The 16,300-nt window shown below is 57.9% G+C and overlaps 1 protein-coding gene across 1 annotated transcript; it reads left to right on the forward strand.

Moving 5' to 3' along the window:
• Positions 1-2,112: 2,112 nt before the first annotated feature.
• Positions 2,113-3,667, forward strand: IER5L (immediate early response 5 like). Its single transcript, XM_054584858.1, has one exon. The coding sequence runs from the start codon at positions 2,315-2,317 to the stop codon at positions 3,527-3,529; it is 1,215 nt and encodes a 404-aa protein (XP_054440833.1). The 5' UTR covers positions 2,113-2,314; the 3' UTR covers positions 3,530-3,667.
• Positions 3,668-16,300: the final 12,633 nt, after the last annotated feature.

The raw sequence follows: 16,300 nt of genomic DNA on the forward strand, positions 1-16,300 counted from the left end.
CAGAGTGAAGGCCAAAGTCAGCGTCACTAATACATTCTTGGATTCTTGCAATGAGCCAGACACTGTGGATCCCAGACCAGACTGTCATATGCAGTCCTCACGACTGTAAAGCCAGGTAGGATCTCCTGCTTCCCTCCATCCATGTGCCAACAATGTCTCCAAAGTGAGCCTCAAAAATAAATGACGCCATTGTGTGTTTTTAAGATGGGCTCTAGGGAAGTAAAGGGCCGTCTGTTTTTGTTCCTTCAGGTATGATCACGTGGACACATTCCACGCCTGGGCGTCCCTATCACCAGATCACCCATAGTATGGAATCAAGATGCCCTTCTCCTGCGGTCCCCTTAGTGTCGATCCTGGCTTCCCTGGGTCGGGGTGGGAAGAGGTGCTGCTGGTCAGAAGGGCTCGGACCAGCTTGAGGTTGTCCCCAGACAGTGTGAGCAGAGCGGCCCACGGGACCTGGAGCTGCGAGGCCTTGAGCGAGTCCCGTCCGCTCTCAGGGCCTGTTTCCTCATCTGAAAAATGGAGTGCGTGCTCTGTAACTTTGTGCGAACCCTGATGCCTGGCACTGAGCAGATGCTGCAGAATTGTTAGAGGAATTAAATCTGGAGAATTCTAAAGACTGAAGGAAGACCCAAGAACTGCAGGACGGGCTGGCTGGGACTCTTCACTCCCGCCAACGGACGAAGCTGGTACAGGGGCCATCGGGCCCAAGGAAACAGGAGGCTCCAAAGGAACCCGGAGGAGAGGGCGGACCAACAGGAAGTTTGCTCCTGGACCTCCCCCACCTGACCGCCCCAGGGCCCCCTGACCACTCAGTCCCCGTGAAGCCCCTTCCTCCTTCAAGGGCCAACTCAAGGACCCCTCCTGAAGCCAACCCTTCTGAAGCAAACATCAAGAGACCCCACCCCACGCACCTCTCAGAGCAGCAGCTGCTCCCCTTCCAGCCGCCGCCCCCAATCGAGAGAGCCCCAGAGATCACAACCCTGTCTCTCTGTTCTCCGATCGTCTCAGTCCCACACTGAGAGGAGGTGGCCCATGAATGGTTCAGGACAAGAAGGAAGACTATCCACAGAAGTTAAATCGGCAACGTTCCGTAGCCCTCGGTATTGGCCTCCGGGTCTGGGGTTCACAGTCCCGGCACAAATCCTGCTCTGCCCCCCAGGAGCTGTGGCATTCCCAAGTCGCCCGACTCCCCGGAGACGCTGGTCCGGCTCTGCAAGCAGGCGCAGTGAGGGATTTAGGGCGTTACTGGCAAGGGGCCTGTCCCCTAGGAGAAACAGAATAATGGTCTCTATTGTCATTATTAGTAGTTAGGAAGGAAAGGTTACAGAGCCAGTGATTAGGACCCTCAGCAACTTTGGACCTCAGCGTGCACGCAAGCACTCGTTGGGGCATGCCTCAGAGCCTCCTCCATCAGAGGAGACCAGACTCACGAGGTTTTGTTTTTCCCGTCAGACAAATGGGTAGGATGGCCCTTTCCCGAGTATTCCCTGCGGCACTAGGGCCAAAAGTCAAGGAATCGGGGCCAACATTGCGGTTGAGGGTACGTCCAAACCTTTCTCCTGTGAGGGTCCCTCAGGGTCAAGCCGGCTGCTCCCCCTAGTCTCCTGCAGAGGCCTTGGGTCCCGCGGGTTACCCGGGAGCGACAGAGTGAGAAAGAAACTGTCGTTTGGCCCGGAGCGGGGAGCCATGCGCACCTGCCGCAGGTGGGCCCAGGCTTGCGGAAGGGGGAGGAGCCATTACCGCCGTACGCAGGTGAGCTGACCCCCGGCTCCCGAGGAGCTAGGCCAAAGGCGGCCGTGGGCTCCAACGTGGCTGCTGAGAAGCAACCCACTTTGCAGACAGTGGCCTCAGCGCCTCCGAGTCCCAAGCTACGCGGCGGCCCCAGGAGAACATTCGAGGCAGCAGCGGCGTTAGAAGCCCCGGGTCCGTTCGGTATTTGAATAGCACAAAGGAACCGCCTTGGTCTGATTGGCCAACCGAGTAACCCCGGGGCGGGCAGCGCCTGTCACTCGGGAGCCTCTCGGCACTTTTATTGGCTTATCGGGTGTGGGGCGGAGCCCGAACGCCCAGCTAAATAGCTGGGGCCGGGGCCGGCCGAAGCTCATTGCTTTGGCGCCGTCTGGGGAGCACGGTACTGCGGGTGGCGCGCAGCGCATGGTGGCGGCTCCTCTCGGAGCGCAGCCGACCCGCTGATCCGGGCTCCGTTTCCCCTGCCCAGCGCGCCCCGGCGGCCGGCTGGTGGCCGAAACAGCAGCAGCATTAACAGCAGCAGCGGCCGCGGCTGCTCCGCCGCCGCCGTCTCCGCGGGAGCATGGAGTGCGCCCTGGACGCCCAGAGCCTGATCAGCATCTCCCTGCGCAAGATCCACAGCTCCCGGACCCAGCGCGGCGGCATCAAGCTGCACAAGAACCTCCTGGTATCCTACGTGCTCCGCAACGCACGCCAGCTCTACCTGAGCGAGCGCTACGCTGAGCTCTACAGGCGCCAGCAGCAGCAACAGCAGCAGCCGCCCCACCAACAGCACCAACACCAGCACCTCGCGTACGCGGCGCCGGGCATGCCGGCCAGCGCGGCCGACTTCGGCCCGCTCCAACTTGGTGGCTGCGGAGAAGCGGAGGCGCGCGAGCCGGCCGCGCGGCACCAGCTGCACCAGCTTCACCAGCTCCACCAGCTGCACCTCCAGCAGCAGCTGCACCAGCACCAGCACCCGGCGCCCAGGAGCTGCGCGGCGGCGACGGCCGGGGCGCCAGCGGGCGGCACGGGGGCGCTCTCGGAGCTGCCCGGGTGCGCCGCGCTCCAGCCGCCGCACGGCGCGCCCCACCGCGGGCAGCCCTTGGAGCCGCTGCAGCCTGGTCCTGCGCCGCTGCCGCCGCCCGCGCCAGCCGCGCTCTGCCCGCGGGACCCTCGCGCCTCGGCTGCCTGCTCCGCGCCCTCCGTGCCCCCAGGGGCCGCCCCTCAGGCCGCTGCCGCCGCCTCACCTCCCGCCTCCCCGGCCCCCGCCTCCTCCCCCGGCTTCTACCGGGGCGCGTACCCGGCCCCCTCGGACTTCGGCGTGCACTGCAGCAGCCAGACCACCGTGCTGGATCTGGACACTCACGTGGTGACCACGGTGGAGAACGGCTACTTGCATCAGGACTGCTGCGCCTCCGCCCACTGCCCCTGCTGTGGCCAGGGCGCCCCGGGACCGGGCCTGGCGTCCGCCGCCGGCTGCAAGCGCAAGTATTACCCTGGCCAAGAGGAGGAGGACGACGACGAAGAGGACGCGGGCGACCTGGGAGCCGAGCCCCCCGGGGGTGCCCCGTTCGCTCCCTGCAAGCGCGCCCGCTTCGAGGACTTCTGCCCGGACTCGTCCCCAGACGCGTCCAACATCTCAAACTTGATCTCCATCTTTGGCTCAGGCTTCTCGGGGCTGGTGAGCCGACAGCCGGACTCCTCGGAGCAGCCGCCGCCGCTCAACGGGCAGCTGTGCGCCAAGCAGGCGCTCGCCAGCCTCGGCGCCTGGACTCGAGCCATTGTCGCCTTCTAGGGACCCCCGAGGGCACGGGGACCCGCGGGGCTGGGGCCAGACAAAGACTCGGCCAAGGGGCAAGAGGAGGGAAGGAACGGACGCCCGGCCACTCGGGGCTGAGCTGGGGGCGAGCAGGGGAAGGCGGCTAATGTTTTATAAATTGTAAAATAAAAAAGAGAAATCTAAGATCTTGGACTTTATTTTTACAGAGAGAAAAAGCGCCTATTTAAGTATGCTTTGTGTTTCTCCTACTCTTTTTTTTTTTTCCCCCTCTTTTTATTGTAGTGATTGCAGTGGTGTTTAGCGAGGAGCCAGCCACGTGAGGGAGGGCTGTTGCCCGGAGGAGGTGCGGGGCAGCCGGGGGCGAGACAGGGCGCCGGGGCGCGCCGGGGGCGCAGCGCAGGAGGGCGCGGGGCCGGGGACGCCGATCCCAATCAGTTGTCAGACCCAGGAAGCTCGGCGCTTGGTTCTCCCGAGTCCCTCCATGGGGTGAGGAATGGGTCTTGTGAAATCCTGAGCAAAAACAAAGGCAAACTCTATCTCCGAAAGGGACGTTTGGGTCACATTTCCTCTCTGGGGGCGGCCTCCAAAGTTCGCAAAATGAGAAGGCAGAAATGAAAACACTTCAACTTTTTTTTTTTTTCTTCCCGGGCGGGTGTCTTGAACCCCTCCTCTCCCCGCCCCTCTGGCTCCGCTCTCTTCCCCTCCTCCACCCGTCTCCCGGACTCAGGGGTGGCGCCGGACACCCCGACACTCTCGGACACTGTTTGGGGAAGGGGTGGGGGGCGGGCACCAAGGACTACATTTCCCATCATGCCCAGCACTGCGGTCCTCACTAAACAAAAAAGGAAGTCGATTCCTTCACCTGGATCCCCCGCGGCCCGGAGGGAGGGAGGGGCTGGGACCGCCGACTGCGTCGGAGACTTTTTCACTAAGTTCCTGGTCAGATGTGGTGTTTGTGTGTGTGCTTCTAAGTTGCACTGTCCTGCTTCAGCCTTCGGTTGCATTTCATGAAACCAGCATTGTTCGAGCCTGTGAGAACCCCGTCCTGTGTCCTCAGCCCAATAGATCTTGTTTAATTTAAAGCCTTTTGTTGTAAAAAGGTGGGGTTCTGCAGCCCCTCTGGTTCTCTGCCATCAGCACCATGTGGACTCCAAAACAAGTTGCCAACCCTTCCCTTCCTGGCCCCTCTCCCTCATTCCCCTGTATTTTTGTGCGTACCGAATTGTATGTACATCACCGGGTAAAACTGTTCAGATTATTTGTTTAAATTTATAATCTTAATAAAAAGTCAATTACAGAGGATAGTGGTGCCTTGTTTTCAGCTCGGCCTGGAGGTGGCGGGGAGGATAGAGGGGGGTTGGGGAGAGACCCCTACCTCCGTGCAAATCCCAGTTCTCCTGGGCCCGGACCGACGGGGATCTGCCCACATCTGCAGGGCCGGGAGTGGGAGCGGGATTGGGTGGGGGCTGCTTGTTGCTGGGGTAGAAGCCCGTGCTGCGCCCCTCGAGGGGGGCCCTCCTTCCCAAAAGAGGCTGCCCCCCACGGGCACCGTCCGCTCCAGGGGTCTCCTGCAGAAAGCCCAGCCAGCCTCCAGCACGTTTCCTGCCCAGCCAGGAACGCAGGGCCTGGCTGGCCCCAAGTCTGAGCTCTCTGCGACAGGGACGAGCAGCCGCGGGACGCCGGGGGCTTCTGGGCCACCCACCCTCCCCGCCCCGCGCCTCCGCTCGCACGTCTCGGTCTGCAACTTGGGGAAGTTTTTTCGTTTTCCTTTTTTTTAAGTTGAGTTTGTTATCACTGCTCGGTGCCACTTGGTGGTGTGCTGGCGGCGTCTCCCTCCCTCCTCGCGCCCCTCCCCTCTCCCTCTCCCCTCCCTCCCGCCCGCCTCTCTTCCCTCCCCAGTGGATGGAGGCAGGAAGGCTCCAGGCGCGCTCTCCCCTCTGACCACCTACGGAATGACCTCAGAGTGGGAGAATGTGCCAAGGCCCCGAGGAAGCTCGCGTTCTCCCCACTGGAACCAAATTCACATCTGGAGCCGCTGCTCGGGCCCGGGGGCGCGCGGGGTGGTTTCAGCTTTGCAAACAGGGGATAGAAAAGAAAGAATGAAAAAAAAAAAAAAAAAACCGAGCAAGAAGGAAAAAAGCAAAGTGGCCCTGTTTGATAGTCTCTCTGTCTGCCCAATGCTCTCGCGCTCGCTTTCTCGCCCCTGAGCTCCCCTTTCCTGCCCGCGCCACCCTGCAAGACGATTCACACCCCCCGCCCCTGCCTTCACGCCTCCCGCAGCGAGAGGCGAGTCTGCTGCCGAGAGACCCCTCAACCCCAGACACTGAGAGGCAGACGCGATCCAGTCCCAGGGGCCTGCTCAGCTCTGGGCCCCAGTGCCGCACGAGGCGAAGTTCTTGGGGCACTCCAGAATGCGGGGGGCAGTGAAGATCTGCGATTGGGGGTAGGGGAAGAGTGAGGCTAAGCAGGCGTGAGTTACAGGAAGGAAAGGCACCTTCACCCACCTAACCCCCGGGGGCTGCTTTCTCGGCCTCCCATGGGAAGAGTCGGGAGCTGCCGAGGAGGGGAACGGTGTATCTCCCCCCTCCCCATTTTTTCCCTTCTAGTCCAGAGAATCGCAGTTGGATGGAAGGTTTTGATTCAACCCACCAAGCCAGTTGCCAGAGCTCCCCCTAGTGCCGCTTCGAGGGAGCTGCAGCTACTGAGGCCGGGAGTGGGCGAGGCAAAGCCGGGGGCGGTGGGACTGAGGGGGTGCTGCTTGGCGCCCACTTGGGGCGCAACGCAGAGTCTGGATCCTGCCCCGACTGGCCGCAAGCCTGGGGCCGCGTGCGTTCCCACTCTAGGACCGCGTCGAGGAAGGGCACGTGGTCGGCCGCCTTTGTTGGGAGCGCGGACCTGGGCACGGAAGGGACCAGTGTAGGGGCTTGGGAACTCCACACCCTCTCCGGATCCCAAGGGCAAAGGACTGTGGGTGCGAAATAAGAGCTCTGACCTCGACAGGACCCCGGGCCTGGGTACTCCTCCTTTCTGCCAGGCTTTCTGAGCTTCAGCTGCGCCAAGAGACTCAGGCTCATTGGGAGCTAGTGAAAGGGAGGGGAGGGCTCTGGGAGCACCCAGAAGAGAAGGGCCCTTCCCATGTGTCTTGTCAGGTCCCAGGGACCTTGGGCAGCCACACGAAGGGTTAATGTCCTGAGCGTAATCCACAGGACCCAAAACATGACCCACCGCCCAACTTGCATCTTACTAAGGCGCTGCACACAAAACAGTAACACAAGTACAACCCCGACAGTGCACTGTGTGCCACATGGGGGCCACACCTGCCAAACGCACTGTCCCCAGCACACGCTCTGAGTCACATTCTCACTCCACTCGACGCCCCCTTCCTCCAGTCCTGGCACAGCATGCAGTAAGCCCGCCCAGAATATCCAGAGACTAATACTCCCGGGCATAGCACCACTGAAAGGCTGCAGGGCTGGGGGCGCGGCGGGGGGGGGGGGGGCGGGGGCGGGGTGTCAGTTGACTGGGGAGGGGGCACATACCTGGCCGTGAAGGTCTTCCAAGAAGGAGGGACAGACAGGCTGACAAACCAGGAGTTCACAGATCCAAGGTCCACACATAAAGCCCTTTCCAGTAAAAAAAGCCAAGCCAGACCCCACAAGAGCCCCCAGGTAGGATTTGGAGGTGCTGCCTGGGGAGGTAGGGAGATTGGAAGAGAGTGGGGGACCCAGGGAGTGATGGCGGGGACCTTCCAGAAAACAGCAGTTCTGGAAGCCAGAGCTCAGCAGGCCCCTGCTGCCCCCAGGTTAACCACCCCCTCAACACACACACGCGTGCTCCAGCCCCTAGAACAGCACAGGCCCTGCTGCCCTTGCTACAGGGTGTAGGGCGAAGCCAGCCCCCACACTGTGCTCCCAGCCCCGCCGAGCTGCTGGAATGACAGCCCAGAGCCTGGAAGAGCTGCGGGCTGCCCTCCAGAGAAGCCAGGGGCTGGGGATGCCCCGGACTCCCAGGGGGCCACTGCGCCGGGCGCCAAGACCCTAGTGCTTCTGTCTCCTGGGCACTGGTAGGCATCCCTGCGTGCCACCGGGAGCTCTGCCTTGCTGCGTCTGCGTTCTCCGAGCACGCATTTACAGAGTGCCCACTCGCTGCCTGGCCTGTACGAGCCCGGAGCTGACCACCTTGGAAAATGGCAGCACATAAAAGAACGGTAAACCTCTTTGTATGGATTCACTCAATTTTCCCAGCTACTCTCTGAAACAGATACTATTAGCATCCTTGTCTTAGAAATGAGAAAACTTGCCCCAAGTCACACAACAAAGAAGGGGCCAGCAGGTCTTCCCATTAGGGTTTACAGTCCAGTGGGGGAAGAATTTAAAACGTATTACAGCGTGGGCTGGAGACTGACCGTGATATTGTCTGAACAGCAGTATCGATAAGTTCCCACTGAACCTGAACGAGCAGGCCGGGAGCACTCCCCACCCGTGCTTAATGCTCCAGGTCCCAGGGTCCAGGGGTAAAGAGACACACAGGACAGTGGTAGCTATGTCGCGCCCCACCAGGGCGTGGGCTGACCTTTTCCTGGTACTTGTCAGGACTCTTATTGTAAGAGACAGCGGGCCAACTGGAATCGGCTTGTGGAAATGGTGAGATTTCTGGGCTCCTTGCTCTAAACGGGGCAGGGATGTATCTGGCTTCAGGTGCAACTGGATCCAGGCACAAATCTCCAGATCGCTCTCTCTCTCTCTCTCCTGTGACTTCCTTCTCTGCCCTTGAGCTTCCCACTCTCCCGTTGTGGGCCTCCTTCTTGCTATAGCTCTAGGAGGCCGCTCCTGGCTTCCCATCTCACAGCTTTGCCACCCAGGAGGGACTGGCCTCTGCTCTTATTTTCAACTCAGAAAACCTCAGGGAGCCCTGGCCAGACAACTCATTTGGTTGGCGCATTGTCCTGATGCACCAAGGTTGCGAGTTTGATGCACCTGTCAGGGCACAGACAAGAATCAAACAATGGATGCATAAATAAATGGAACAATACATCGATGTTTCCCCCCTCTTCTCTCCCTCCCTTCTTCTTTCTCTAAAAATCAATCAATAAAATTTCTTTAAAAAAGAAAAGCTCAAGGAAAGACTGTCATGTCCCAAACCTGTGTCGTCCCAAACTTGTGGCCATGGTTGGAAGGTGGCTTGGCTGGTATCCCCCACTGGAAGCTCATTTGCCGAGAAGGGACGTTCTCAGAAAAATGTGGCAGTGGGTGACTGGCCAAAGATGTCCTCCAGAGAGAGGGGCTGCTAACGGAGGCCTTTACGCGGGGGACTTGGGGAGGCCATTGCCAGGCGTGGCCGCTTCAGGGCCTGGGCCATTTAGCGCAGGCAGCGTGGCCCTGGGGGAGGTGCGTCCTCCTTGCTCCTCCCTCCTCGCCAGGACACTGAGGCTCCAGGGTCACTGGTGCCTCCCAGGGTTGCTACTCAGGAACCACCGGGGGAGGGGTGGCAGCAGCCCCTGGGGCAGGGGGCAGGTTCCCCCAGCAGCTTCCATGGCAGGGACAGGGACAAGGGCCACCCTCAGGGGACTTAGGGCAATGATTACCCACAAGGAGGCCAAAGTGGAAGAACTTGGCGGGAGCTCAACGGTGGCTCCTCCCAGATACAATGAAAAGACTTTGAGGAGAGGCAAGGCGCTGACCTGCAGGGCGGAGGGGGAAACCTCGCTGGGGTGAACACGCCCACCTTCACACCCCTGGCTGGTGGGGTCTGGGGACACCCGGCGAACGGGTAACATTACCAATTCACACGTGCGTGTTCAAGGCTGAAGAGTGGCTTGAAAATGTTGAAATGGCTGGGAGATTACAGATGACTTGGGTTTTATCATTCATACCTTTCTGTATTTTCCAAATTTTCTACAATGAGCATGTATCACTTTTATATTTAGAAGAAAAAGTAACACATATTTTTCAGAGAAAAATTGTGACGTGACAGGTGCCGTGATGGATGCACAGCGTGCTACAGAGCTGGCGGCGGGGGTGGAGGGCGGGGCAACTATAGTCAACCTGCCTGGGGCTGGCTCAACCCTGGAGAGGCAGAACGCCCCGCCCAAATGCTTTGATTCACCACAATTCACCCTCCCGCACTCTGTCTTTGTTAAAAGAAGCGTAAGACAAACAAGCGCATCTCAGGGACTTTGTAGACTAGACATCCTGGAAGGAGCCTTGTTCACTCTCACCTCTGACCCCTCATCCCAGCTCCGCCCAGTCCTACCCATCAATCATCACAGAATGATTCGCTCAGAGTCCCCAGCTCTCCTGGTGAGGAGGGTAAGAGGCACGTGCGCTCGGGAAACGTTTTCAGCAACATCGGCTGAGACTGATGAGGAGGCGGTCAAGCTTGGCAGAAAGAGCGGTGGATCAGGGGTCCAGAGACCCCGGGGTATGTCCTGGCTCAGCCACAGGCTCACCTTAGGACCTGAGACCAGTCACTTTCCTCATAGGCCCATGTCCCCTCCTCTGAAGAGCTAGGGTGCTAGGAAAGAAGGAAGGTCCTAGACCTGGGTCAATTCTTGAAAAGTCAAAAAGCAACTGTTGCTGCCAGCCTTCTGATGATCGAAGACTTGTGTCCCATCACAGTAAGAAAAATGCAGGTGGTGATGTGACACTCCACATCTGCCTATGAGCATGGTCATCTGCCTGTTTCACTTCTGCAGTAAATGCACGCACTCGCTCATTCATTCAAATCTATACTGAGTACCGGCATATGCCAGGCACTCTACTAGCCATCAAGGGTGCAGCCATGAACAAGACAGACAAGAGCCCTGCCCTCATGAAGCTGACATTCTGGGTGGGAGATGATAAGCAAGCAAACCAATAAATAATTAGATAAATCTTATGGAAAAATTAAAACAAAGCTAGAGAGACTTAGTGATCGGAAAAGGTGATAGTTGAGCTGAGATTGGAATGGGTCAGCTATAGCAGTCAGTATAGCATAGGCTATGCTGCAGTAACAAATTAATTCCCAAATCTCAGAAATTTAAGACAACAAAGATTGTTTTCTTTTTTTTTTCCGACCATGCAAATTCTGACTAACTCGGACAACTCTCCTACGCTACCTTCCTCCACATGGTGACTCAGTGATCCAGAAGCTAGAGAGCCCTGCAAGGGAGGTGATTCTCTTCGCGCTCACTGCCTTGTGGCCAAAAGTAGCCATATGACTCACCCAACTGCAAGGGGCCTGGGAAGGGCAACGTTTCTGGGGGCCTAGGAAGGGGAGTCGAAGCACAAATGCGTGAGCACTAGAAATTTCTACCGTATCAGCTGGACAAACGATGGTGGAGGAGTGTTCCAGGCAGAAGGACTAATGCAGTAACTAATCTGGTGTGTTCAAGACACTGGAAGAAGGCTGCCCGGACTGGCGTGGCTCAGTGGATTGAGTGCCAGCCTGCAAACCACAGGGTTGCCAGTTCGGTTCCCAGTCTGGGCAAATGTTTGGGTTGTGGGACAGGTCCCTTGGTGGGGAGCGCACAAGAGGCAACCACACATTGATGTCTCTCTCCCTTTCTTAAGGAAAAAAAGAAAAAGAAATTGGAAGAAGGCTGATGCAGCTGAGGGCAAGGGGGAGAGTGGCAGGAGAGAGGGCCAGAAAGGAAGACAAGGATTCTACCAGCCTGGTGAAGGGACTTCACGCAGTGCCTGTTCAGTGAGGGGAGGGTGCCTCGGGGCCAGAGGGAGGGGATAAACCAGTACAACCACCTTCCGGAACAGCTGCCCCAACCAGTTTCCCTGGTCCTGTGGGGCGGGCTGAGTCTCTACGCCAATCCAGGCTCTGTCTCTCTTCCCAGTGGACTGATCCCAACAGACTGATCCCCACAGACATGCCACCTAAGGCGCCCTCAGCGAAAAGGGAGGATAGGTGGTCTGTTCTGGGGCTTCATGATGCGACATCCCTCCCTGGAAGTCGTTAATATCAAACAAGTGAATGTGGACCGACAGGCACGAGACCGCACACCAGAGGGCTTCCCGGGGTCACTCTCCCTTGGGACCCCCATCCGAAGCCCAGGCTCATGGTTACAAGCTCAGTCTGCAGAGCCACGCAGGCTTGAGCACAAACCAGCCTCTGCCACTTTCTAGGTGACGATGTGCTCTTCACTTCCCCCCGTGGGATCTTCGGTCCCTTGTCTATAAAGCAAGGACATGTGTGAGTGCCCACTTGGCATACAGTAGGTGCTCAATAAACGAGAGCAGCGATATTGTCACCCGTCAGTGCAGCCCAGAGAATAACTTGTCACTGCAAAATACAGAGCAGTCTTCCTTCTGCCTCTCTGCTGGTAAACAAAATTGGTGACCGAAAAAGTAAACAGGTACACCTTTTCCCAGAGGGACCGATGAGATCTTTTTACTCCGGGGCTAGGGGGAGAGCGGAGGAAGTGCCCTGTGAACTTGGTTGGACTTTTTTGTCTTCCCATAAACTGGCACTTGTGTCTTCAGAATGGTTCATTTTCAGGGCCTAGCTGTGCCTGACAGTCAACATTTATCAGTGCGCACTTCACAATTTCATTCCACACACATGCTAGAAGATTCGGTAAATGAGTGAGTAAATGAATGAATGAGTGAGTGAGTGAGTGAATGAATGAGCGAGTGAGTGAGTGAATGAATGAATGAATGGGTGAATGAATGAATGAATGCGTGAATGAATAGACTATTTGGCCATTCCAGGTGTTGTCTTAAAGGAGAAACAGTTGGTGAGAGACTGTCTGCCCTCCCCTAGTCAGGCCCTTCCCCACCACGTTCCCCCAGATCTCTAACTCCTCCTCCTTCTGCTCCCCAACACAGTCATGTCCTGATGTTTCTTGAACATTTCATGCACCTTCTCACTTTCATTCCCGAGCTCCCTGGACATGCACACACCTACACCCCCACTCTAGGGTGAAACTTGAGGGTCTCCTTTGAAACTCACATCAGCCAGCCGGGGGACGCTGGGAAGGCTAAGGAATAAAGCTTCCCTTTGTTCACAGAAAGCCCTGGAGGCCGAAGATAAAGGACCTGGCTGAGAACAGAACAGGGCCACGTGGGGAGGGGCAGTGAGATCACTAAGTGACCTGCACACACTCTGATTGGACAGACAGTTCCACGATGCTTTAGGTCAAGAAAGGAAGCGGCCGTCCAGGTTCCCAGGCCTGGATCCTCGCGCTTCGGTCCCTCCCTGTTCAGGCCTCAGCTTAAGCAGAGAGGGGTTAACTGGCTTGGGACCTGGGCAGTCCCTGGGTGCTTTAGCCCCGGGCACACTGGGCCCAGAGGCCCACATGATGTCACCAGGGCTTGCTCACTGTCTCTTGGCACTTCCTGTGTTTCCTTGGTTTCTTAGAATTTCTCTGGTGCGACCAGGATGGCCACCAGCCAGGGTCAGCTTCGCAGGCACATGACCACTGCAGCCATGCAGAGCCCACGTCCGAAGGGGGCTGCTACTCTGCCGTCTTGATGGGGTTTACTGCTTAGGCTGCCTTGAAATCCATGATCATTTTGGCTTTGAATCTGTGTTTTGTAAGTGAAGTCTGATGGGACAGTAGAGTTTGTGCCGAGAGCCTGGAGCTTTGACGCCTGGGCCGTCCTGACTCCTGCCACCTCCCCACCTTCCTGGGACAGGCTCTTGACCCCCACTAGTCTGTCCCCTGTGCCCCCCTGACACCCCAGCCCTGCCTGGCCTCCTCTTCCCGATGACCACTGCCCCCTCTACACTGGGCACAAGCACAGGGAGCCCCGGGGTCAGGCGGGCTGGCCCAATAGTGTCACAGGGCATGGTGGCCCTGGACTGGTAGCACCATGGCCGGTCTGGCTGACACAGTCAACCAAAGGCTGTGTGTCGGCAGGGCGAGCCCCTCACCTCCTCCTGACCCGAGGCCTGAGATCCTTGCGGACCACCTGTCCGTTGTAGGCTGAGGCGGGGGCCAGTGGGAAGGGCAGGTGCCTGGTCAACTTCCCTAGGCGCTACCCCTGGGCCAGGGTTCAGGACAGCCCTTCAGACTGCTGCTCGGTGGCAGGAGTAACTTGGCGACTGCCAGGCCCAAGGGAGAGGCAGAGCACGCATGTGGGCACGCGTGGCGGGGCGGAGGGGCGCCTGGGAGGGTCTGCGATGCCCCCAGGCCTGGAAGCAGTGGTGGCGGCCCCACGTGTCTGGGCGCCCTCCCCTCCTCCTCTGACCTTTCCGAGCCTGGCTGTGTTAGTCTTTTCTGGCCAATTCAAAGCAGGAGCAGGGACGAGTCGCAAAATACAAATTGCGTCCCTTCCGTGACGACACACCAATTAGATGCTCTGACATTTGCATTTAAAAGTGGAATTGCACAATATTAAAACAAATAGTAAAGGTCGTGCTAATGATGTAAAATTTTATTATTTTTTACTAAGAATGACATTAAATAGCAAATAAGAAGCACCCTAACAAGTTGAGAGAGAGCCTGTGGAAAGAAGGAAAAATGTTCTCTGCAACTTTTGTGGCTCTTTTTCCTGCTTTCTGAGCGAGGGGCCCTGCATTTCCTTTTTGCACCGGGCTCCACTGTGACGCAGCTGGCCCTGCCACTGGCATCCCTGGGATAACATCTTAAGCTTTAGCAGCCTTGGCATAAGGGCCATCATTCCCAACAGCTCCAACAGGAAGTACCAGGGACAACACTCATTGGTACAGTCTGAGTCACACGCTTATCCCTGAACCAGTCACACCAGAGGAGGAAGCAGGAGCCCTCTGATTGGCCAGGTCTGGGCATGTGTCCATCCCTAAAACTCGGGAGCTAGTCAGCCCACCGCAGCCCCTTCTAATGGGTTCTCCATAGGGAAGGGGGATTCTATTTCCAGAGAAATGGGGGCTGTACAGCCACCAGCCCTCACTGGCCTTCCTCTACACTCCCCTCAGGCTTAGTTTAAAAAATAAAAGCCAAAAAACACCAACGGGGTAGAGAGCAATTCAGTTCCACTCCTGTGGCTCCTGTTTTCTCAGTGTCCTTTCCGGGACCCCCTCCCCTTCCTTAAATGCTGGGGAGGATCCGGACTCGAGCCTTGGTCCCCTTCTCCCGTCCTGTCCCCTCCTCCTGGAGGAGCATGTGCAGTCCCATCACCCACTGACAGTTCCGTCTCCAGCTGGGACCTCTATGCGGAACGAAGCTCAGGGGTCCTAGCCATGTAGCCCTCTCCACTTGAGGTACCAGGCATCTCAGAGCTCACCTGTCTGAGCCCAGACCCCTGAACCCAGGCCCCTGAGAGCCAACCCAGCGCCTGCCCAAGTCTTTCCCATCCACTCAATGGCACCACCATCCAGCAAGTCATTCAGGCCCAAAACCTTGAGAACAACTTCACTCCTCTTTTCATACACCCACATCCAGCCCATTGGCAAATCCTGGCGGCTCCTGCAGCAGAGATTCACGACCTGCCTTCTGCTTGCCATCAACGCTCTTGGTCCCCCGGGCCAGCCCTACAGCCTCTCCACTGGACTACTGCCGCCCACTCTCCTTCTCGCCATTCTTTTACATTGGAAGATGTTGAAGCCAGGTTATCCCACTTCCCAGCTCAGCAGATAACATCTTCCCAGCTTAGCAACCTGACTCACTCCCCAGCAGCGTGAATGTTTAAAACAATTGGGGGCGGAGTTCATTTGCAGCACCTGCCAATTTCTGTGGTGTAAATACTCCCACCGTGGCCAATTTCAAGCTACCAACGTGACAGCACTGAACATGGAGTGGGACAGAGATGTGCACAAGCCACTACCAAAGAGCCAGCTGGAGAGACTCCAGCATACCCCTGCTGCTGTCCCTCCCGGGACAAAATACATAGTTCTCACCATGGCCTACATGGCTCTACTTGGCCCAGCCCGGCTGCCTTTCCACTCTTGCCATCATCCAGTGGCTTCCAGCGACCTCCTTGTCCTCCTACTATCAAGACCATTCCCACCTCAGGGCCTTAGCACGTGCTGTTCCCTCTGCCAACAACATTCTCTCAGCTCGTTCATGGCTCACTCCATCCCTCAGGGCTCTGCACAACTGTCGCCCTGACTACCTCTCTCAAATAATACCCCTCAATCACCTTTGCCCTCATTTTCTTCATCCCTGCCTGATGTCCTACTGCGTATTTACTTGTTCATTTGTCTGTCTTCCTCACCAGCATGTAAACTCCACAAGGGCTCACTGCTCTGTCCCCAGCAGCTGGAGAGAATGGAGCTTCTGACACTCGGTGCTCAATAAACTCGTTGGCTGCACGAACCCACTTTCTGGGGCCAGGCAGGCCCTGGGAAGATGGCTGCGAAGGAGCCCCGGTGCCCGCCGGTGAGACAGAGGCGGCCCAGGGCGAGGCTGCAGATGTGGAGAGGGCCCGGCTGCCCCGGGAGGGCCTCGAGTGCCAGGTGACTCCTGGGACCTTACCCTGCTCTAGCAGGTGCCATCTCTACCAAAAGCAGAGCAGCTCCTGCTTGGTCTCCCTCCTCGCAGCCCTGCCTCTCCGCCCTTGGGGGGTCTCTGGAACCCTGCTTACTCAGAGCCCAGTCCACGCAGTCCACCCTGCCTCCATCGAGGACACTGCCCAAGCCTGGGAGGGACTCACCAAACCTCAGAGCAGCGGGGGCACCGGGAAGCCGCCCTGCCAGTGTGACCCTCCATGGGCCCCAGAGCTCCCGCGTGGGAGCGGTGGGAGGGACAACTTGGCACCAGGGCTCTGTCCACCTTCCGTTGTGCAGCTTTTGCTAGGATAACCCCTGAGACAGGAAGTTTTATTCACTCATTCACTCAGCATTTGTTACTGGGCACCCACCTACGCTGGGGGCAGC

This window comes from Pteronotus mesoamericanus, unplaced genomic scaffold (genome assembly GCF_021234165.1).
Source record: "Pteronotus mesoamericanus isolate MK-2021 breed Mesoamerican mustached bat unplaced genomic scaffold, CSHL_Meso_final contig_78, whole genome shotgun sequence".
NCBI classification, from domain to species: domain Eukaryota; kingdom Metazoa; phylum Chordata; class Mammalia; order Chiroptera; family Mormoopidae; genus Pteronotus; species Pteronotus mesoamericanus.

What these genes read in the sequence shown, in the direction of transcription:
- IER5L (XM_054584858.1), top strand. Translation starts at nt 2,315, where the DNA reads ATGGAGTGCGCCCTGGACGCCCAGAGCCTGATCAGCATCTCCCTGCGC.